We start from the raw sequence: 23,892 nt of genomic DNA, 5'->3' as shown, positions 1-23,892 counted from the left end.
ATTAATTAACAAAAAAAAATTGAATTAAAACAACAATATTTTTTTTTAAAGAAAATAAAATTGTGAAGAAAATAAATTTAAAGAAGAAAAGAAAAATAATAAAAAAAAGTAAAGAAACAAAATAAAATAAAGTAGAGAAAATAAATAGCGAAAAAAAAGTAAATCTTAAAATAGCAAAAACGAAATATCAAGGATTATTGTGTAATTAAATTAAATGTCAATTTGGAAATCATGAATTGTGGAATTTTATTTTTTTTTTTGATTCAATACCAAATTGGCAACAATATTAATTAGTAACAATTTTGGGAATATAATTAAAAAAGCAAAATTAATTTAAAAAAAGTATTGAAATTTTTCCGAAAAAAAAACTAAAACTTATTTTTTTAATTAATAGCGAATTAAAAAATTACAAAAAATAGTGAATTACTTTTTAAATAATAAAAACAAATATTAATTAAATAAAAATAAATTTCCCAACTGAATTTTTCGTTTATTCCAAAAAAAAAATTTTTATTTCTTCCAATAAATAAAAAAAAAATTGAAAAGTAGAAAAATAATTTGAAAAGTAGAAAAATAATTTGAAAAGTAAAAAAATAAATTTGAAAATAAAATGACAAATACGAATAAAAAATTCAAATAATAAATTAATTGAAAATGACAGTAAAAAAATTTTTTTGAAATAAATTACACGAAAAAAAATTACAAATTCTGAAAAAAAAATTACCGATTTGCATAATTTAACAATTTGAATAAATTTACAACAGAGAAAAAAAAAACATTAATTACAATAAATTTAGAAAATTCAAGAAAAATAGAGAAAAAATTAAAGGACATTAATAAATTTAAATAATTAATTAATAAAATTAATAAATTAATAAAATTAATAAATTAATAAAATTAAATAAAAATAAAATTTAAAAAAACTAGAAAATAAACTAAATACAAAACGAAATAAAAAAAAAACTACAATAAAGAACTAAGCTGAAAAGTTAAAAAAAAATAATTTAAATACACAATTGACATTAATAAAATAAATAATTATAAATCAATGAGATTAATAAAGAAATTAATAATTTAATTTATTATAAATTAATTAATATTTAATATTTAAAGAAGGAAAAATAAAAAAACACAAAATGAACGAAGTGGTGCTACCTGATTTACAATCGGTTCTACGTCAAGTTATGGGAAATGATTTAATTGTTGTGAATTTTTCAACTGAATTATTATTACCACCGGGTGAAAATTATGGTAGTACAATGTTATCAGTTGTGGCGGAAATAAAAAAAAATAATGCAAATAAAACAAAATCGGAACAATTATATTTAGTGGCAAAAATGTTACCGCCAACTGATTTTCAACGTGAAATGTTTGACAGTGGTTTTACATTTCGTAAGGAATGTTTTCTCTATACTGATATATTGCCACGTTATAAAAAATTGGAAATTGAATTTGGAATTAAAAAAAATGAAATTTTTGATATTGGCGCAAAATTTTATGGCGCAAAAATATCATCAAGTCCCGATATTGATTTTGATGAAGACGCTGTTATTTTATTGGAAAATTTAAAAGTTCGTGGATATTACACTGGCGACAGAAAATTAGGTATTATTATTATTATTATTGTTGTAATTATTATTATCATTGTTCATTATTATCATTATTGTTATAATTATTATTAATATTTATTATTTTTTATATTTTATATTATTTTTTTTTATCCTTTTTTGTTATTATTACTTAAGTGTAGATAAAAAAAAATTACTGAATCATTACAGCGGTGTGGATTAGATTATGAAATTGCAAAAAATAAATGTGACAAGATAAAAAAAAAAAAACCTCGTTTCCGGTATTATGGTAATAATTATATATTATATTTGTTTCGAATCTAAATTACATAGTCGTTACTTTTTCAGAAAAATTAATAAGAATAATATTTTAGCTTTTCTTTTGGCAAAAATATTATAATTATCCCAATTTTGTATTAAATTTTATTTCAAATTGAAAGAGAGATAAAAATATTTTCAATTTTATCAAAAATAATTAATTTGACATTGTTTTTTAAATTTTGGAAAATTCGCAGCTCTCTTTTTTTTCGATAAATAACAATTGAATAAATAAGATAAAGATTTAAAATAAAAAATTGTAATATATATATATATATATATATATAGAGGTAAATAAAGAAAAATTATAAGATATAAAGATAAATAATAAATTTTATAAATAAAAAAAATATAAGTTAAAGATAAATGAAAAATAAATAAATAAATAAAATAAGAATAGAAAAATTATAAAATAAAATACTGAAAAAAATTGTAATTAATTTTCTTATGACTTTGCAGTCTCTAAAATAAATTTTATTATTCATCATTCAATATTATTCTGATGATTCTGCGTAATTGTATAGATAGAATAACACCATTTTTTTTTTACTATTTCGCATCTAATCGCTAAGAATGATTGTGCATTTAAATTAAATTAAACCAACTTTACTATGATTTCAAAATTACGTTTCTTCATTAAATTGACATTATGATCGAGTTTAAAAATAAATAAAACCGACATTAATTCTAAATTATTATTTCAATTCAAAAAATATATAATTTTGTAATAAAAAAAAATTGTATCTAAAATATTAATAATAATATTATTAATTATTATTATTATAATTAATAATAACAGGCCTCGGATCGACTTTAAGGCACAAAAAAAAGTCGTTTTAGTTGATTTATATTCCAAAATAAGATCGAAAAAGTCGATTTTTTTTATTTTAATAAAATTTAATTGGTTAATAAATATTTTACTTTAAATATTTTTACTTAAAAATATTATCAAGAAAATGTATTTCGTGTATTTCCGAATCGAATTAATTGTAAGACAAATTTTCAAAATTTTATTTAAATAGGAGAAATATAAAAAAAAATTCTTAAAGTTCCATTTTTATAATTTTTTCAAGTCGTGATTTAAGCAATTTATTCGAATTAAAAATTTTGTCATAGTTTTTAGTTTTGATGGTAAAAAAAAATTTCAGGCAATACTTAATCAAGTTTTAGAAATTTTTAACTAAAATTTTTTTTTTAATTAATAATTTTGGATATGAGTTAATTTTGAAATTTTTAGAAATAATTGAATTTTAAAAGATTTTTTGTTAATTTTCAGAAAATAATTAAATTTTACAGAATGAAAAATAATTTATCAAATTATAATTTTTGGATAAAATTTTTTAAAAGTAATTGAATTTTCAAAGATTTAGAATTTTGATTTTTGAAATTAATTGAACTTCAAGTGATTTTTAATTTTAAATTTTTGATGATTTCTGTTAGTAAAAAAATTTATTATAAATTGCAGACAAAAATAATAATAATTTGGAATTTTGTTAAGTGAAAAATAGTATCAGTTAGTTGAATTTTCGAAGAATATTATAAAAATCATTAAAAATAATTGAATTTGTAAAGATTTTGTAAAATTTCAGATAAATATTTAAATTTTACGGAATTGCAAATAATTTATCAAATAATTTTAGATAATCTTTTTTCAAAATAATTTATATTTCAATTTCAATTAATTTTAAATTGAAATTTTTTGAAAAATAATTTGAATTTCAAATGATATTGAACTGAAATTTTGGAAAATAATTGAATTTCAGTTGATTTTGAATTGCAAATTTTGAAAATAATTAAATTTTAATTTGATTATGAATTAAAATTTTGGAAAATAATTGAATTTCAAAATATTCTGTTAAATTTCGGACAATAATAATAATAATAAGAGAAATTTTTAATGATTTCTGTTGATGAAGAATTTATTAGAAATCACATAAAAAAATTGAATTCCAAAATAGTTTTTAATTGAAAAATGCTTTCAAATAATTGAATTTTCAAAAATTATAAAAATCATTAAAAATAATTGAAAGTTTTTGCAAATAATTAAATTTCAATTGATTTTAAATTAAAATTTTTTGAAAAATAATTGAATTTTAGTTGATATTGAATTGGAATTTTGGAAAATAATTGAATTTTAAAATTGAAATTTTTAGAAATAATTAAATTTTAGAAGCTTTTAAATTGAAATTTTTGAAAATAATTTAATTTCAAAATATTCTGTTAAATTTCGAACAATAATAATAATAATAAGAGAAATTTTTAATGATTTCTGTTGATGAAGAATTTATTAAAAATCACATTAAAAAATTGAATTCTAAAATAGTTTTTAATTGAAAAATGCTTTCAAATAATTGAATTTTCGAATATTATAAAAATCATTAAAAATAATTGAATTTTAGTTGATTTTCAATTGAAAATTTTGAAAATAATTAAATTTTAGTTGATTTTGAATTGAAATTTTAGGAAATAATTGAATTTTAAAAAATTTTAAAATTGAAATTTTTAGAAATAATTGAATTTCAAAAGATTTTGTTAATTTTCAGACAATAATTAAATTTTACAGATTATAATTGAAATTATTAAATTTCAAATAATTTTAGATGGCAAATTTTTAGAAATAATTAAATTTTAGAAGCTTTTAAATTGAAATTTTTGAAAATAATTGAATTTCAAAATATTCTGTTAAATTTCGGACAATAATAATAATAATAATAAGAGAAATTTTTAATGATTTCTGTTGATGAAGAATTTATTAGAAATCACATTAAAAAATTGAATTCTAAAATAATTTTTAACTGAAAAATGCTTTCAAATAATTGAATTTTCAAATATTATAAAAATCATTAAAAATAATTGAAATTTTTTGCAAATAATTAAATTTCAATTGATTTTTTATTGAAATTTTATGAAAAATAATTGAATTTCAAATGATATTGAATTGAAATTTTGGAAAATAATTGATTTTTAGTTGGTTTTGAATTAAAAGTTTTGAAAATAATTAAATTTTAGTTAATGTTGAATTGAAATATTGGAAAGTAATTGAATTTTAAAAGATTTTAAAATTGAAATTTTTAGAAATAATTGAATTTCAAAAGATTTTGTTAATTTTCATAAAATAATTAAATTTTACAGATTATAATTGAAATTATTAAATTTCAAATAATTTTAGATGGCAAATTTTTAGAAATAATTAAATTTTAGAAGCTTTTAAATTGAAAATTTTGAAAATAATTGAATTTCAAAATATTCTGTTAAATTTCGGACAATAATAATAATAATAATAATAATAAGAGAAATTTTTTTTTTAAATTTCACAAAAATTTTAATTTGAAAAATAGTTTAAGATAATTTAATTTGTGAAGAATTTCATTAAAATTATTAAAAAATAATTAATTTAGTGAAGAATTTTTGTTAAAAATTTGTTAAATAATTGAAATAAAGTAGATCTGCATTGTATACTAAAAAATGTATTTTGTTTAAAAATTCTGTAAAAAAAATTGTAAAAAAAAAAGTCGACAAAGCCGTATTTTATTAAAATAAGTCGAAAAAAGTCGTATAATCCGAGGCCTGCATTATTGAATCAAAAAAAAAAAATGTACGAAAATCAATTAAAAATAAAAAAAAAAAAATTGAATACATACCTTCAAAAAAAAAGTCCTCTTCTCAATCATCCAAAAATTCAATTTTTTTTCTCTAATTAAAAAATTCATTTCCAGGACTCGATTTAGAGCACTCAATGATGGCAATAAAAGCAATGGCCAAATTTCATGCACTTGGAATGGTAATGAAATACAAATATCCTGAGGAATTTCAACATCTCAAAGAACGATGTAAATGTTTAAAATTAAATCCCGAGGCATTTGAAGATATGAAAGATTCCTTTATGGATACAATTCGTCAAGATTCAGTGATGGGTAAATATACGGATAAAATATTCCCCCTTCTTGAGGCAAACACTGACAATTGGACGGGTACACCAAATGAACCATGGTCAACAATAATACACGCCGATTTTTGGGTGAATAATATGATGTTTCACAAGAATTCCAATCAAAATGTTGACGATATAAAATTTGTTGATTTTCAAAATTATCTCTTTCAAAATCCAATAAATGAATTAATATTTTTCATTGGCGCCAGTATACAAACAGATTTAATTGCCAATAATTTGGATCGACTTTTAAATTTTTATTACGATTCATTTATTAATATAATGACAACAATGAATTGTGATATCAGTGAATTTAGTCGTGATAATTTTCATGAGAGAATTAAAATTGATGCACATAAAGAATTTAGTCATTGTGCATTTATATTGAAAATATTGACAATTGACATTGAAACTGATGGTGTTGAGGCGACAAAATTGGAAACAATGGAATTTGGCAGTGCAAATCCACGTTTTTATAATAGAATGCGACAACTTGTTTTGATTTTCATTGATAAAGAATGGATTTGAAGTGTCATTTTGTTTTTCGTTGATAGCTGAAATAAAATTTTGTTAGAATTAGCAAAAAAGATAAACAATTTTTTTTTGTTTTACAATATTAAAAGTTTTAATTCGATTTTTCTTTTTTACTGTCAATTTATTTTAAATTTTAATAAAAAAAATTGTGTAAAATTTACAACAAGAAAAAAACTGGAGAAAATATACAAAAACCTCCAAAAAAAAAATTATAATTTTTTCAATATTATTTATTTATTTATTTATTAAATCGAATTAAAAACGAAATTTTAGTTAATGTATAACAAATTTTAGAAATTTTACAAAAAAAAATAAAGTGTTATTTTTTAATAACTTTTTTAAAACAAAAAAGAATTTCTCCTTTATATATGAATTTTGTGAAAAAATATTTTAAATAATCAAAAAAAAAAAAAAAACAATTGAAATTAAGTAATCGTAAAAAAAATGCTTTTCGACCTTATAAACAAACAGATAAGAATATTGTTATATTTATGAATTATTTTATTTTTAAATTCACCAAAATATACTGAAAGTCATAAATAAACATGAAAAAAAATAAATAAGAATGAAAAAAGAACAATTGATATAAATATTAGATAACAAAAATTTGTAAATAAAAAATTATATAAAACTGATTTGCACTTTAATCAATTAAAAAAAATATTTAATATTTGATTACGCTATTATGATAATAATGATAATAATTATAAAAATCACAATAATATCATAAATAAAATCTTATCAAAAAGTCTTGATTGTACAAATATAGGAGATAAATTTCTCACCTATATTTATTTTGATAAAAGAGAAAAAATGTTACTTTTTTTTATATATTGAATATATTTATAATTTTTAAAAAGAAGTTAATTTTTAAAAAAATATTTATTTTAGAGTCTAAAAGGTGCTTATTACTTTTTTTTTTTTAAAAAGATTTTTATATATGCTTACAAAAATGTAGAATAATAGTAATAGTAAATAATAACAATAATAAAAATAAAAATAATAAGTAATAATATTAATAATATTGTAATAGTTATAATATTAATAATAACTAATAATAATAAAATAATTAAAAAGAAATGATTTCAATTTTTCGTAATATTATTAATATTTATTTTTTTTTCATTCATGATTACTTGAGAGAATTTTCATTATTATTATTATTATTATTATTATTATTATTATTATTATTAAACTGAAAAAACAGAATTTAATGATTAATAATTACAATTATTATTATTATTGTTATTAAACTGAAAAAAAATTTAAAAAAATAAAAAATTGTTGTAAAATTGAAAAATTCAAATTAATTTTCAATTTTTTTTTGTATATTTGCCTTTTCGAATATTATATTTCGAGAAAAAAAAATGTTTTCATTTCTAGACCTAAGATTTTTGCGAATATTGTAAATAATTTAGAAATAAGAATAAAAAGAACTTAAAAATTTTCAAATGAATCAATTTTCAATATATTCTATACATTTTTATATTTATATAATTATATATATAAGTATATACAAAATTTTGTTAAAAACTAATTATTTAACAACAAAAAAAATTCATTATTTTACTAGATTATAATTTTTTTTTTTGTATTATACAAAATTCAAAAAGATCTCCTAAAACTCTGAATTATTAGTCACAATTTTTTTTCAAAATTCCTCGAAATTTTTTTTCTCATAAAAAATTAAAAAAATTTTAGTATTAGAATTAAAAAAAAAAAAAATTCCATTGATAAAAAAAAGGGAATTTCAAATTTGGAAAAAATTTTCTTTTTTTCCTACTAATCGGTATTTAATTTTAAATTATTTTCTCATTTTTCTGGAAAACAAGAAATAAAATAAAAAAAAAGAGAACACGTTACCTAATTTTTCTTTGTTCTTGTAATTTTTGGAACTTTTCGATTTCGATTACGATTTTTTACATTCGATACCTCATAGAAATTGCTACCAATTTTCTTTCGTTTATTCGCTCTCTCAAGTGCTCGTCTTTCTTTACTTGTCTTCTTATTTTTTTCATTTACATTAACATTCGAAACTGCAAAAGTGCCGCTACTCGATTTTGTTTTTCCATCAAATAATTCACTATCACTCGAATCAATTTCCTCCTTTTCCATTAAATCGTAAACATTTACATTTAAAGTATCTTCTTCAAATGGAATAATATCCGCATCCGAATCATCGTCATTATTTTTCTCCTTTTCAATTTTTCCTATTTTCTCAATTTCGGTTTCGTTTTCGTTTTCATTTTCATTTTCGTCTTCGCTGTCCTCGCCGATATCAGAAGCACAAGGCGTTTGAACGTAACTATTATTCTCATCCTTCTCCTCTTCCTCTTCCTCGAAATCTTTTCTCATATCTTCGCGCGAAAATGGAAGAATAACGCGAATTTTTTTGAAATCCTGTAAAACTTTTAAATTCTCAGTTTTTTTCTTCTCCTCCGTTTTTGTCTCCTCAGTTTCATTATTTTCAATAATTTCCTCCGCATCCAATTTTTTTGGCAAAGGCTCCTCAAAGCCCTTAGGCACAACATAAAATGGCAATTTACCCCTTTGCCAATCGTTTAATATCATTTTAGCCGCCGTCGATATATCGGGTTCACCTTTTTTCAACAATTTCCCAGCTCTACGCGCATATTTCTCAAGAAAATCAACATGATCCGTCCATTCATCGATTTTATAAGTTTTCCTTATATATTCATTTTTAACACGTTCAAGAACACTGCCAATATAATCCTCAGGACATTGTATTAATTCAACACGAACAACACCTTTTAAAACTTTTTCAGTATCAGTTTCAGCCGATGGATAAACAACACCGGGACAATCAACTAAATAAATACGTTTCATTAATGTAACATATTGCCATACTTTTGTTTCGCCAGCAATTGGTGCAACTTTACAAACTTTTTTTGAACGTAATGTATTTATTATTGAACTTTTACCAGTATTTGGATAGCCAATTAAACCAACACTTATTTGTTTACGATCAATATGTAATTTACTAAATTGACGAAGAAGATTTATCAATGAACCCTTACCAAAGGGATGTGTCATTGATGCATGAAATGCAATTGTTGGATATTCTGATGAGAGAATTGCAACCCAACGTTGTGTCACCCAATTTGGTACGAGATCAACTTTATTGAGAATGAAAATTAAATGTTTATGGGCTTTTTCTGTTTTTATGTATTTTTCCACTGGCGGCGAACGTGTACCCATTGGATCACGTGCGTCAAGAACCTGAATCAAAAAAAAAAAAAAAACAAACATGGTAAGAAAATATTTGGGTTTTTTGAAATTTTGTAAAATTCTCCAGATATGAGAATAAAGTTTTTTTTTTTTAGTAAAATAGAAAGCTATTACAAATATAAAAAAACGCGATTTTGTACTATATTTCGGTTTTTTTTCCCACACAATTTGGATGAATTAAATTTTGGAAATTTTTAAAATTAAAACAATAAAAAAAAAATTGGGTATTTTGAAAATTGAACACTTAAAATTTGGGAAAATTAAAAATTTGGATTATTTGAAACTAAAATCAATTAAAAATTTAGATAATTTCAAATTGAAATTAATTAATAGTTGGACAAAAGAAAAATTCGGTTAATTTAAAATTTAAATCAATTAAAATTAGGGAAAATTTAAATTCGGATAATTAGAAACTAAAATAAATGAAAAATTCTGATAATTTAAAAATTGAAATTAACTAAAATTTAAACAAACGGAATTCCGGACAATTAAAAATTTTATTCAATTAAAATTAGGGAAAATTAAAATTCGAATAATTTTGAAATTAAAATCAATTAAAAATTCAAATAATTTCAAATTGAAATTAATTAATAGTTGGACAAAAGAAAAATTTGGTTAATTTAAAATTTAAATCAATTAAAATTAGGGAAAATTGAAATTCGAATAATTTTGAAATTAAAATCAATGAAAAATTCTGATAATTAAAAAATTGAAATTAACTAAAATTTAAACAAACTAAATTCCGGACAATTAAAATTTTTAAATCAATTAACATTAGGGAAAATTGAAATTCAGATAATTTTGAAACTAAAATTAATTAAAATTAAAATTCAGATAATTTAAAACTAAAATTAATTAAAATTTGGAAAAAACTAAAAATTCGGATAATTTAAAACAATTAAAATTTGGACAAATTGAAATTCGAATAATAAAAAAGTTAAATCAATTAGAAAACTAAATAATTTGAAACTTAAATCAATTAAAATTTAGATTATATTTTAAATTTAGATAATTTTAAACTGAAATAAAATAAAATTTAGACAAATTGAAATTCACATGATTTCAAATCTAAAATCATTGAAATTTTGAATAAATTGAAACTTAAATTAATTTATAATTTTACAAATTGAAATTCAGATAATTTGAAAATTAAATCAATTGACAATATTACAAATTAAAATTCAAATATTTTGAAACTTAAATTAATTAAAATTTGAACGAATTAAAATTTGAATAATTAAAAATTTTAATCAACTAAAATTTAGATAAATTGAAACTTAAATTAATTAATAATTTTACAAATTGAAATTCAAATAATTTGAAAATTAAAGCAATTAACAATTTTGCAATATTGAAATTCCATTAATTTGAAAATTAAAGTAATTAAAAATTTTACAAAATTGAAATTTGATTAATTTGAAATTCAAATCAATTAAATTTTGGACGAATTAAAATTCATGTAATAATTTAAAATATTAAAATGAACGAAAAATTTTACTACTTTTTTATAATTCTGAATTGTATTATAAAAAATATTTTGTTTTCTCTATCCAAAAATAAATTAATAATTTAATGTAATTAATTAATTATTAATAATCAATTAAATTTATTTATTTATTTATTTACACAATGTCCCGCGGTAATTAATAATTAATTTAATTAATTACAGGCTTCGGATCGACTTTAAGGCACAAAAAAAGTCGAAAAAGTCGATTTTTTTTATTTTAACAAAAATTTAATCGGTTAATGAATATTTTACTTTAAATAACTAATCAGATATTAAATTCATTTTATTAATTCTCTAATGAGAATAATTCTATAAAAATATTATCATGAAAATTTATTTCGAATATTTCCCAATCGAATTAATTGTAAGACAAATTTTCAAAAATTTATTTAAATAGGACAAATTTAAAAAAAAAATTCTTAAACTTCCATTTTTATAATTTTTTCAAGTCGTGATTTAAGCAATTTATTAGAATTAAAAATTTTGTCATAGTTTTTAGTTTTGATGGCCAAAAAAAATTTCAGGCAATACTTAATCAAGTTTTAGAGATTTTAAACTAAAAATTTTTTTTTAAATAATAATTTTGGAAGAGTTAATTTTGAAATTTTTAGAAATAATTGAATTTCAAAAGATTTTTGTTAATTTTCAGACAATAATTAAATTTTACAGAACTAAAAATAATTTATCAAATTATAATTTTTGGATAAAATTTTTTAAAAGTAATTGAATTTTCAAAGATTTAGAATTTTTATTTTTGATATTAATTGACCTTCAAGTGATTTTTAATTTTAAATTTTTGATGATTTCTGTTGGTAAAAAAATTTATTATAAATTGCAGACAAAAATATAATAATTTGGAATTTTGTTAAGTGAAAAATAGTTTCATTTAGTTGAATTTTTGAAGAATATTATAAAAATCATTAAAAATAATTAAATTTGGAAAGATTTTGTTAAATTTCAGATAAATATTTAAATTTTACGGAATTGCAAATAATTTATCAAATAATTTTAGATAATCTTTTTTCAAAATAATTTTAAATTTCAATTTCAATTGATTTTTTATTGAATTTTTTTGAAAAATAATTGAATTATAAATGATATTGAATTGAAATTTTGGAAAATAATTGAATTTTAGTTGATTTTGAATTGAAAATTTTGAAAATAAATAAATAAAAATGCTTTTCAGTGAATTAAATTTTCGAAGAATATTATAAAAATCATTAAAAAATAATTGAAATTTTTTGCAAATAATTAAATTTCAATTGATTATTTATTGAATTTTTTTAAAAAAAATTGAAGTTCAAATGATATTGAATTGAAATTTTGGAAAATAATTGAATTTTAGTTGATTTTGAATTGAAAATTTTTGAAAATAATTAAATTTTAGTTGATTTTGAATTGAAATTTTAGAAAATAATTGAATTTTAAAAGATTTTAAAATTGAAATTTTTAGAAATAATTAAATTTCAAAAGATTTTGTTAATTTTCATAAAATAATTAAATTTTACAGATTATAATTGAAATTATTAAATTTCAAATAATTTTAGATGGAAATTTTTTAGAAATAATTAAATTTTAGAAGCTTTTAAATTGAAATTTTTGAAAATAATTGAATTTCAAAATATTCTGTTAAATTTCGAACAACAATAATAATAATAAGAGAAATTTTTAATGATTTCTGTTGATGAAGAATTTATTAGAAATCACATAAAAAAAATTGAATTCCAAAATAGTTTTAAATTGAAAAATGCTTTCAAATAATTGAATTTTCAAATATTATAAAAATCATTAAAAAATAATTGAAATTTTTTGCAAATAATTAAATTTCAAGTGATTTTGAATTAAAGATTTTTTGGCAATTTTATTTGCTAATTTTTTTTTTGAAATTATAAACAATTATTAAATTTCACAAAAATTTTAATTTGAAAAATAGTTTAAGATAATTGAATTTGTGAAGAATTTCATTAAAATTATTAAAAAATAATTAAATTAGTGAAGAATTTTTGTTAAAAATTTGTTAAATAATTGAAATAAAGAAAATTTAAAGAAGATCTGCATTGTATACTAAAAAAAATAGTATTTAGTTTAAAAATTTTTTCGAAAAAAAATGCAAAAAAAAGTCGAAAAAGTCGAAGTTTTTCAAATAAGACGAAAAAAGTCGGAAAAAGTCGAGAAAGCGTAAAATCCGAGGCCTGTAATTTTCAAAAAAAAAGAAAATTATTTCATTCATTTTAAACGTTCAGATCGTTAAAGCATATTTAAATTAAGAAAAAAAATTTGTCGTTAAAGCACATTTAAATTAAATTAAAAAAAATAAATAAATAAATTTGTCCCATACCTGCAATACAACATCCGATGAATCAATAACTTTATAAAGTTCATTCCAAATTCGTCTACTTTGTCCAGCACCCATTACCCAATCTCTTTGCGCTTCCTTCATTCCCGTATCGGGACGTATCAAATCATAATCACAAGTATCTTTTTTCTTTTCATAATTTTCAAAATCCTCCTCAGCTTTTTTCATTAATTCATCAATTGACGATATATTTAAATTAGGACGTTTTCTCTGTTTTTTAGGACCAAATACACTTGCATAACTTTCTGTTTCTAAAATATGTACTCTCGATTTTTCCGCTTTTTCCTGCAATAATGTCACTGGCAATTGTGATGGTTTTATTATAACTTGATAGGGATTTTTTCTCACTATTCCCAATTCTTTTTGAAAATTTTGCAATGCATTTTGTGTTATTACACGTGAATTACTAAACCATCTTTGCGATGGTTCAACACGTGACATTGTACCCGATGGTACACGTCCTTGAAATGGCGCGGGACTTATTATTTTACCAGTTTTATCACGTTTTGCTTTTGAATTACGATACATTTGTAAACGTTTTATTGTCCCTTTTGTACGTACTTTTGCAACACCTTTTAAGCCCTCGGTCGATCGTTCTGGATTCATACTGTGACCAGAACGATTGAAACCCTGCTTTCGCGGTGGTTTATGGCCTGAATGTGATTTCGCCATTTTTGCTGGAAAAAAAAGAGAAATTTTTTTTTAATATTAATTAATTAAATAAATGGCAAGGTTAATTAAAAAACACAGGGTGTCTACTAAAAATTTAAATTAAAATTCCAGGACTTTTCAGGACAAATTTCTTGTTTTTCCAGGACATTAAATTGGATGACTTTAAGGATGAAAAAAATTTTTAGTTTAACTATTGTTTTCAGAAATTATTAAAAAATTAATTAATTACTTAAGTAAATTTTCATTTTACTTATTTAATGAATTTTTTTTTAACTCGATTGACAAAATTAGAAATTTTTGAAAATTTAAAAGCAAAATATAAAAAATTCAAGGACAAAAATTTAAATTCCAGGACTTTCAAGGACATTCCAGGACATTTTTTCAAGTTCCAGGACATTTCCAGGACTTCCAGGACTAGTAGACACCCTGAAATAATATTGAAATCCGATTTTTTTCGGTTTAAATCTGATTTTTTTTTAAAATTTCTATTTACTTTAATACCATTTATCGAAAAATAATTTCTAAATTGTTTTTTTTTTTTTTTAAAAAAATATTCAAACAATAAATTTAATAATAAAAACATTACAGGTCTCGGATCGACTTGAAGGCACAAAAAAAGTCGTTTTAGTCGATTTATATTCCAGAAAAAGTCGATTTTTTTTATTTTAACAAAAATATTTTACAGATTTTTAAAAAAATTTTTTTTTTTTTTTTGTAAAATCCAAATATTTTGTTAATTTTCAGACAATAATTAAATTTTACAGAACTAAAAATAATTTATCAAATAATTTTTAGATAACATTTTTTAAATGTAATTAAATTTTCAAAGATTTTTGAAATTAATTGAACTTCAAGTGATTTTTATTAAAAATTTTTTTTTTGATGATTTCACTAAAAAAAATTATAAGAAATTGCGCACAAAAGTACAATAATTTGAAAATTATTTTTAATTGAAAAATGCTTTCAGATAGTTGAATTTTCAAAAGAATATTACAAAAATAGTTGAAAATAATTCAATTTTCTTAGAGTTATAATTGAAATTATTAAATTTCAAAAAGAAAATTTCGATGGAAAATTTTTAGAAATAATTAAAATTTATAGAAGCTTTTAAATTCCAAATTTTTGAAAATAATTGAATTTTAATTGAAATTTTGGATAATAATTCAATTTTAGTTGATATTTGATTGAAAATTTTGATAATAATTAATTTTGAACTGAAATTTTTGAGAATAATTAAATATTAAAAGATTTTGAATTAAAAATTTGGAAAATAATTGAATTTTAAAAAATTTTGAATTGAAATTTTGGAAAATAATTGAATTTCAATTGAAATTTTGTATAAAAATTTAATTTTAGTTCATTTTTGATTGAAAATTTTGATAATAATTAATTTTTAATTTAAATTTTTGAGAATAATTAAATTTTAAAAGATTTTGAATTAAGGTATCACATCGGCACTAATCGGAGTCAAAAGTTTGTAGCTCGCATTACTACTTCCCGCAGTATACTTTCGCCCTCAACTCCCTATACTCTCAGCCCATACTGTACCTACTTCTACAAATACACTCGTACACGTATACCCCACACTAGCAGCGATTGGAAGGAGTAGGAGGTTTGACAACGTCGCTATAAGTCTCGCTTTGACTACTGTGGACTACTGTCTCTCTCTAACTAATGTTACCATCCTGCGATGTTGCCACATCAAAGTGGCGGGTGTGCTATATATTGCAAATGACGTCATGAAATAGAATTTTTAATTTATAATTACAAATAAACGGCACGGTAAATTATAAATTTCTTTGTATATTTTAGTTCCAAATTTATTCCTGAATTCAACATTAGTTTTTGAAAAAAATTTATAGAAAACTTCTGATGATATTTATGAAAATGTACTTCTCCCCCATACATTAGTCCCGTCTCCCATGCAAAATAAGCAACTTTGATTGCTAATATCTCTGGTTTTGTACGGGGAAAATTCTTCATATTTTGCAAATTTGTCAAGAATGATAATAAGAACATATGGTAAAATTTTAAAGAAAATCTATAGAAAACGGTTTTACCGATGTGATACCTTAAAAATTTGGAAAATAATTGAATTTTAAAAAATTTTGAATTCAAATTTTGGAAAATAATTGAATTTCAATTGAAATTTTGTATAATAATTTAATTTTAGTTCATTTTAAATTGAAATTTTCGATAATAATTAAATTTTAATTGATTTTGAATTGAAATTTTGGGTAATAATTGAATTTTAGTTGATTTTAATATAAAATTTTTTAAAAGAATTAAATTTTTTTTGATTTTGAATTGATTTATGATTTTGAATTAAAATTTTTTATTAATTTTATTTGATACTATTTTTTAAATTATTAACAATTGTTAAATTTCATAAAAATTTTAATTGAGAAATAATTTGAAATAATTTAATTTGTAATGAATTTCATTAAAATTATTAAAAATAATTAATTTAGTAAAGAATTTTAGTTAAAAATTGGTTAAATAATTGAAATAAAGAAGATTTGCATTTTATATACTAAAAAAAATATATTTTATTAAAAATTTTTTTTTTTAAATGTAAAAAAAGTCGATATTGTCGCATTTTATTGAAATAAGTCGAAAAAAGTCGTAGTTTTGAAAAAAAAGTCGGAAATAGTCGAAAAAGTCGTATAATCCGAAGCCTAACGTTAAAGAAATATTTATATTTTTATCCAAAGAAAATAATAGTTTTGAATTAAAAATCAAAATTTTTGTATAATAATAATTAATTATTTTCAAAAATGTTTTTTATTTGTGCACATTTCAATTTATTTGTTAATTATTTGAATTTTAATCTCTTTAATTTTGGTTAAATTAAAGTGGTTTGGTTGGTTCATTAAATAAATAAATAAATAAATTATCCAAATTTTAATTTGTCCAAATTTTAATTGATTTCATTTTTTTAATTATTTAAATTTTAATTCAATCAAGTTTCAAATTATCCGAATTTGAATTTTTACAAATTTTAATTAATTCAAGCTTTAAAATTATCAGAATATGAATTTTTTTTAAAATTTTAATTGATTTCAGTTTCAAATTATTTCAATTTTTGATTGATTCAAATTTTGAATTATCCGATTTTGAATTTTTTCAATATTTTAATTGATTTAAATTTCAAATTATTTCAATTTCAATTTGTTTAAATTTTAATTTAGGACAAACAAATACAAATAAAAAAAAAAATACAAAATACAAAAAAAATACATAAAACAAAATATTTCAACAATAAATTTAATAATAAAAGCATCAAAGAAAAATATTTATATTTTTATCCAAAATATTTTTAAAAAATCGTGTTTACTTTTCGAAAAATTTAATATTATTGCGTTTTTAAAATAATTTAATTTTTCAATTGTTAATAAATTAATTAATTTGAGTGAACCATTAAATTACGTGAGTTTCAAAAAAAAAAAAAACAAAATCGAAATAAAAATAGATTTATAACTTTTATAGGTTATGTTGACATGTCGAAAATCGTGTTTCTAATACTTAAAAAAAATTTGAAAATGCAGACAATAATAAATAATTAAAAAAAATGATAAAGTACAAATAAATTAATAATTCGCTAAGAATATATTTAAAGATTTTATCGGAAAAGAAAAGTGTTATTTTGAACAATATTAGAAACAATAAACAATGAAAGAAACAGCAAAAAAATTTACGTACATACAATGAGAATAGTAAAAACAATATTAAATAAGCATATTTACCTTTTTAAAGCACTTGTTTTGCAAAACTAAATATACACTACAATAATAAATATAAATAATAAACTTTCTTATTATACAGATAAACTATACAAGTAAAACGTGGAAACACTTGCAATAAACAACAGCACGAAAAAACACGTGCTGTCCGTCAAAACCGGAAAGTTGGAACATTAGTTGACGTTTTCCGGTGTTGACTTGACTTCAGTGGTTATGAACTGCGTCTATTGGTCGAAAAAAAACGCGCCTTTATTTAAATCGATATGTTTAAAAAAATTCCATTTTTTCAGAGTTATTTTATTTATTATTAAATTGTTTCAATTATAGTATAACTAATTATTATAATTATATTATTACAATTATATTATAATATAATTTTATTATTATTTAATTATATTATAATTTATATAGCCTACAAAAGTCCATAAACAATTGTATAAAAAAAAAAATTGTTCATTTCAAATAAATGCGCGCATTATTTTGTCCGCGGTAATTAAAAAATTTAAAAATAATCAAACAACAGTTTTTGAAGTGTAAATAAATAAATTAATAAATAAATTAATAAATAAACATAAGAATTATGATTTTCGTGAAAAATACACAATATAAAATTTAAAAAAAACATTATTTTATTAAAATTTTCATTTGTGAAAAAGAAAGAAAATTTTTAGGTTATGTCATTCGAAAAATTTAATCCAAAAAGAAATAGTGTAATTAAAATTTTTTAAATTAATTTTTACATAATAAAAAAGAGAAAGAAATATCTGAAAGAGAAGAAAAAAAAATCAGCGAATCTGAAAAAAAAAACAGGAGGAGCAAAATTTGGTATATAATTAATTTTATATCAATTATTTATTTTTTCCATACAAATTATAAACATGTTTTTCAAATACTGTACATATACTGAGTTCTATTATATATTTTTAAACCTCTAATTTAATGATATATCATTTTTCAATTTACTCGTTTTTTTCATTTTTTTTTTTTTTTTAAATCAACTACTTTGATCCTCATTTTCGTTTCATTTATAATAATGATAACATAATATACAGGTATAAGGTTTCTCGTATCTTTTTTTTCTCTTTTTTTTTTTAACCTTCGCAACTCGACTTCATTTTTTTTCGTTTTTCGTCAAAAAATTCTGATCAAGCTCAATTTCTTTTTTTTTTTTCTTTTTTTTTCTTTGATATGACAATTCGTGGATATGGACTTAAAAATTAAAATATTTTAAACAATTTACAAAAAAGAACATTTCGAAAAAATATAATTATTATAATTATATTTTATAATTATAATAGTTAAATAATAATAATAAAAAAAAAAAATTATACATATATAGATTAGGGACTGAAATTTTTTTTTTCTACACAATTTTTTCATTCACATATATATAGATAAAAGACAATTTTTTTTTTTCGAAGTCATTTCATAGATTTAAAATATTTCTCCACACACATATATTTTTTTTATATATATATATATATATTTTTTTTTCTTATCACAATAAAATTCTAATGTCCCTAAATCATCACATTTTCACGATTAAAATTAATAAAAATTTCAGTCACTAATCTTTTTTTTTTGTATAATATTAATTTTGTATCGATTTCAAAAAAATTTCGAGTTTTTTGTTTTTGAAAAAAAAAATATTTTTTTGCGCAAAAATTAACATTTTTTTTTTTAATTTCTCGTGTTTTTTATATATTTTTTTAAAATTTCTCAAGAATTAAAAAAAATTTTTTAATTTAATTTTAAGCAAAAAATAGTTTTTTCTCAAAAATTAAAACTTTTTTTTTTTTTAAAAAGGAAAATGAAATAATACAAAATTTAAATGGAACTTGAACAAAATTATTTCATTGAATAAAAAAAAAAAAATTCAAGAAATATGTGTTGCAGATTTTAAACTTGTGTTACAATGCGAGCCATTATTTTATTTTTTCTCTTTGGAAACAAAAAAAAAAAAAAAAAAAAAAATTGACAAACCTATGCCCATTCCATTTCTTTTTTTTTTGTTTTTTTTTTTACAATTCTGTTCTTTTTTTTTTTTTTTGTCGGTTCTCGATTTTTTGTCGATATTATCATCAATATAGAGTGAGAGAGTACTATTTTTCTATCTTCACAGAAGACATAGATAAATATATATTTTCATAATCTTTTTTTTTTTTTTTTTTTTTTTTCCTTATAAATGTAATTCGCTTACTTTTAAAATCATTACTCGTTTATTTTTATTTTTTTTTCCTTCTTTTTAAATGTTAATAATAATAATATTAGTGTCGGTGCTCATATATATATATATATTTTTTTTCCCCGATGAAATTTCTTTTTTTTTTTTGCTCTTTCCTATTTATACTTTCGCAAATGGAGAACATATACAATAATAATAATAATTAAAGTGAAGTGAATTTTGTTCGAATGGATTTTTTTCTTTTTTTTTTAATGGCTATTCTCTTCGAATGCGCGCATTTTGGTGTTTACTCGTGTATATGTGTTTGAGTGTATCTATATATATATATATATATACGAACAAAAAAAAAAATACAAATTAAAAAAATTAATGATAAAAAAAAATCCAGGAGCTGCTAATTATTTTTTTTTTTTTTGCCTGGAAACGTTACCGATATCTTAAGTAACTCTTATTATAGAGATCATTCTGAGTAATCGATTCCTGCGCAATTTATCTTTTGATTTGAAAAAAGAAAAATTTTTATTTCATTGAATTTTTCGAATATATAATTGAGATTTGAGAGAAAAAAAAAATTTTTAGTTACGAAAAAAAATTATTTCTATATTGAAAATAATTTTTTGTAATAAATTTTTTAAAATCAGAATAAAAAAAAGGTAATTAAAAATTATTTTCTTTTTACCAAATATTAATTTAGAAATAAAATTTGTTACAAAAGAATTATTTTTTTGCTTTTTAAATACATATATGGAATTTTGAAATATATTTTCTATTTTAAATTTAATTTTATTTTGTACAATTTATTACAATTTTTGTTTCTGAATTAAAAAAACAGAAAAAATTCAACAAAATAAAATTGTCAGAAGAATCAAAAGACAAAAAAATGCGAGGTGGTTCCTTAGTATAAAATAGCATTTTTCAATGTAATTGTGGAAATTTACTTTTTAAAGCAGCGAGAAATTTTCTAAATAAATATGTACACTAAATTTTTTTTAAAAACTTTTCAAGTTCATTCAACGAAAAAAAAAATATTGTTTTAGAAACTATTTAAATTTTCAGTTCAGTTTTTTTTTCGTTCATCACAAAATATAGACAATATTCCAGAAAAAAAAAGAAATTCGGACAGAAGACAAGAAAAAAATTAGTAAATTAAAGGAGAGAAAAAAATAAAAAGAAGAAAAAAATAGTTAAAAAAAAAAATAATAAAAGAAACAAATAGTAAAAAAAAAAATAAAAGAAACAAATAGTAAAAAAAAATAATAAAAGAAACAAATAGTAAAAAAAAATAGTAAAAAGAATAAAATATTTAAAAAAAAAGGAACAAAATAAAACAAAGAAAAAGACAACGAGATTAAAAACAATTTAAAAAGTAAATTTCCATTCAGTTCGGATAAATAAAAAAAAAAAAAAAATAAAAAAATTTTTAAATTCACCGAATCTTTCTCTCCCGGGACGCGACTATAGAAATACAAGATAACAAACAACTAAGAAGTACAGAAGCTGCCAATTTTTTTTTTTTCTAATCAAACTTATTAAAAAAAAAACAAAAAAAAACCAAAATTCTAGGTAATAATTTTCACACATTCCAATCGCGGTCGATTGGTACTGAAAAAAAAAATTTTCTTTCTCTTCTCCCCCTTATTGAAAAATTGCAAATAAAAAAGAAAAAAAAAATTACAAAAAAAAAAATATCAATTATTAAACAGGGGAAATATTTTTCTGACTAAAAATAGAGATCAAAAAACATTGCCACTTGTTTCAAATTATATAAGAGTTAATTAAAGTAACAATACGGTAAAATAATTAATAACGTATAAATTGTGTACATATTTCTTAAGGAGTAAAACGCGTTTTTTCTTCTTCTTCTTCGTGTGTTAGTGTTTTTTTTACCACTATAGGCAAGTTTCTCATTTCGAGAACAGACAATGAAGAGTAATTATTATGTAAAAAAAAAAATGTGTTTTCATTTCTTGAACGCTTTGTAAAAAAAAAATCGAACGAGAGGTTTTTAAAAAAAAATCGCCAAAGGGTTGCATTAAGTACTTCAAACTTAAATCTGAATATTTTTTTTTTTCTAAAAAAAAGCGTTTAAAAAAAAATGTAGAAAAAATTGTTTTTCTTCTAAAATTTATTTAAAAAAGAAAAAAGAATTCTTTAAAATTCTTCTTGAGAATTTTTTAAAGAAAACTTTAGAGGAATTTTTCAAATAAAAAAACTGGGAAATTTTAAAATAATTTTTTCAAAAAAAAATTTTCTTTCGAAATTATTGTCCTTGGAAATGAGGTTTTTGAAAAATAATTTTCTTGAACTTGTAAATAAATAGTTTTCAATTTTAGAAATTGAAAAAAAAACATTTATTTTCATATTTGAAATTTTTTATCTATTCAAATATAAAACATTTATTTCCATATTTGAAATTTTTCTTTATTCAAATATAAAAATAAATTTTTGTTTTTGGAATTGAAAATTAATTCATTAAAATTTTTAACAAAAACCAACAATATTTCCAAAAGTAAGTTTTTTTTTTCTTTAGAAACAAATAATTTACAAAGAACATTTTTCAAAAGAATTTTTTTTTTAAACTCAAACTGGTAAAAAATTAATTGAATAAAATAATTTAAAAAATTAATTGAATAAAATAATTTAAAAAATTAATTGAATAAAATAATTTAAGAAATTAATTAGAAAATATTAATTAAAATAAAAAAAAAACCCTTTCGGAAAAAAAAACATTAAAAAGGAATCGTAAAAAAAACAGTTTCTCGGAGTTTTGCGCGTTCGTAAATACAGTTAAAATCGTAGTAAAAAAAAAAAAAAAAAAAGGTGGACTAAATAGTAATAAGAAAGTTAAAAACAAACTCTGTACGCTATGCAAAAAAAAAAATCATTGCAAGAAATAAAAGATCTTAGAGAGTAAAAAATAAGGCGATTATAATTAAACACTTTGTCGCTAATCTACATGTGTCTCTGTCTATAAATTGGATTTTTTCATTTTTTTTTTAAACAGGAAAAATTGTGTCTTGAAAAAAAAAATCTCTAAAGCTCTTTCGTGCGGAGAAACGTGCGCCTCGTTTTTTTTTTTTTTTAAGAAAAAAATTTCTTTTAAATAATAGAAAAAAAAATAGAGAAGGGGAAGACAAAATAAAAAAAAAAAAAATGGAAAAAAAAGAAAATTCGAGACTCGCGAGAATGTGCATGGCATCCCTTTAGCTTCCGTTTCTCTAAAAATTAGATCACTTAGATAGCTTTATACACGATCATTTTTTATAACAATGTAAATCGTAATCATTGCGTTAATATTTAATATATATATTTATATTTATATATATATATATTTATATATTTATATTTATTTATACTCTTATATTGTAATATATGTATATCTGTGTTTTGTTGTTGTTATTGTTGTTGTTGTTGTTGTCTTGTCTGATCTATCGTCTAGTTTTTTTTTTTTTTTTATTTTCATTTATCAATAAAACTATAATACTAGAGTTTATGTCAATACCGAGCGCCTTTCCGAAATTTACAATTCGTTTTTATACCAATTACAAGTTTTTTTTTAAGAAAAGGAATTTTTTCAATCTTTTTTTTAAAAAAACGAAATCTTTTCTTTTTTTGGTTTATTGTCAACGATTTTTTCTTTTTCTTTTCTTTTTTTTTTTGATAAATATTAACGAATATTTCAGAAAAGTGAATTTACATAAAAGAATTTTAATTCACTTTACAAAATGGAAATTTATTTCAAAAAAATTGAAATTTATTTCAAAAATTTTGAATTTAGATAAAAGAATTTTTATTTTCTTTACAAAATTAAAATTTAATTCAATAAAAT

General features: G+C 19.6%; 2 protein-coding genes across 3 annotated transcripts; one reads left to right on the top strand and one right to left on the bottom strand.

Annotated features, from left to right (window-relative positions):
• The first annotated feature begins 952 nt into the window (after window positions 1-952).
• Window positions 953-6,345, top strand: LOC127289255 (uncharacterized). The gene is made up of 2 exons (XM_051317077.1): window positions 953-1,605; window positions 5,603-6,345. Exons 1-2 carry the CDS (start codon window positions 1,137-1,139, stop codon window positions 6,343-6,345), a joined length of 1,212 nt encoding a protein of 403 aa, XP_051173034.1. The 5' UTR covers window positions 953-1,136.
• On the bottom strand, window positions 6,224-18,047 carry LOC127289254 (uncharacterized). 2 transcript variants are annotated; one of them, XM_051317076.1, is made up of 4 exons: window positions 17,882-18,047; window positions 13,446-14,140; window positions 8,215-9,591; window positions 6,224-6,371 (listed from the first exon to the last, which is right to left on the bottom strand). In XM_051317076.1, the coding sequence occupies exons 2-3, from the start codon at window positions 14,133-14,135 to the stop codon at window positions 8,215-8,217; spliced, it is 2,067 nt and encodes a 688-aa protein (XP_051173033.1). In that variant the 5' UTR covers window positions 14,136-14,140; window positions 17,882-18,047; the 3' UTR covers window positions 6,224-6,371. The 2 variants fall into 2 exon arrangements, with proteins under 2 accessions (XP_051173033.1, XP_051173032.1); XM_051317075.1 differs by lacking the exon at window positions 6,224-6,371 and having other exon boundaries at window positions 7,948-9,591.
• Window positions 18,048-23,892: the final 5,845 nt, after the last annotated feature.

This window comes from Leptopilina boulardi, unplaced genomic scaffold, assembly GCF_019393585.1.
Source record: "Leptopilina boulardi isolate dan_hultmark-lab unplaced genomic scaffold, ZJU_Lbou_2.1 LbouV2_40, whole genome shotgun sequence".
Classification (NCBI taxonomy): domain Eukaryota; kingdom Metazoa; phylum Arthropoda; class Insecta; order Hymenoptera; family Figitidae; genus Leptopilina; species Leptopilina boulardi.
This window is presented reverse-complemented; position numbering and strand designations above follow the sequence as displayed.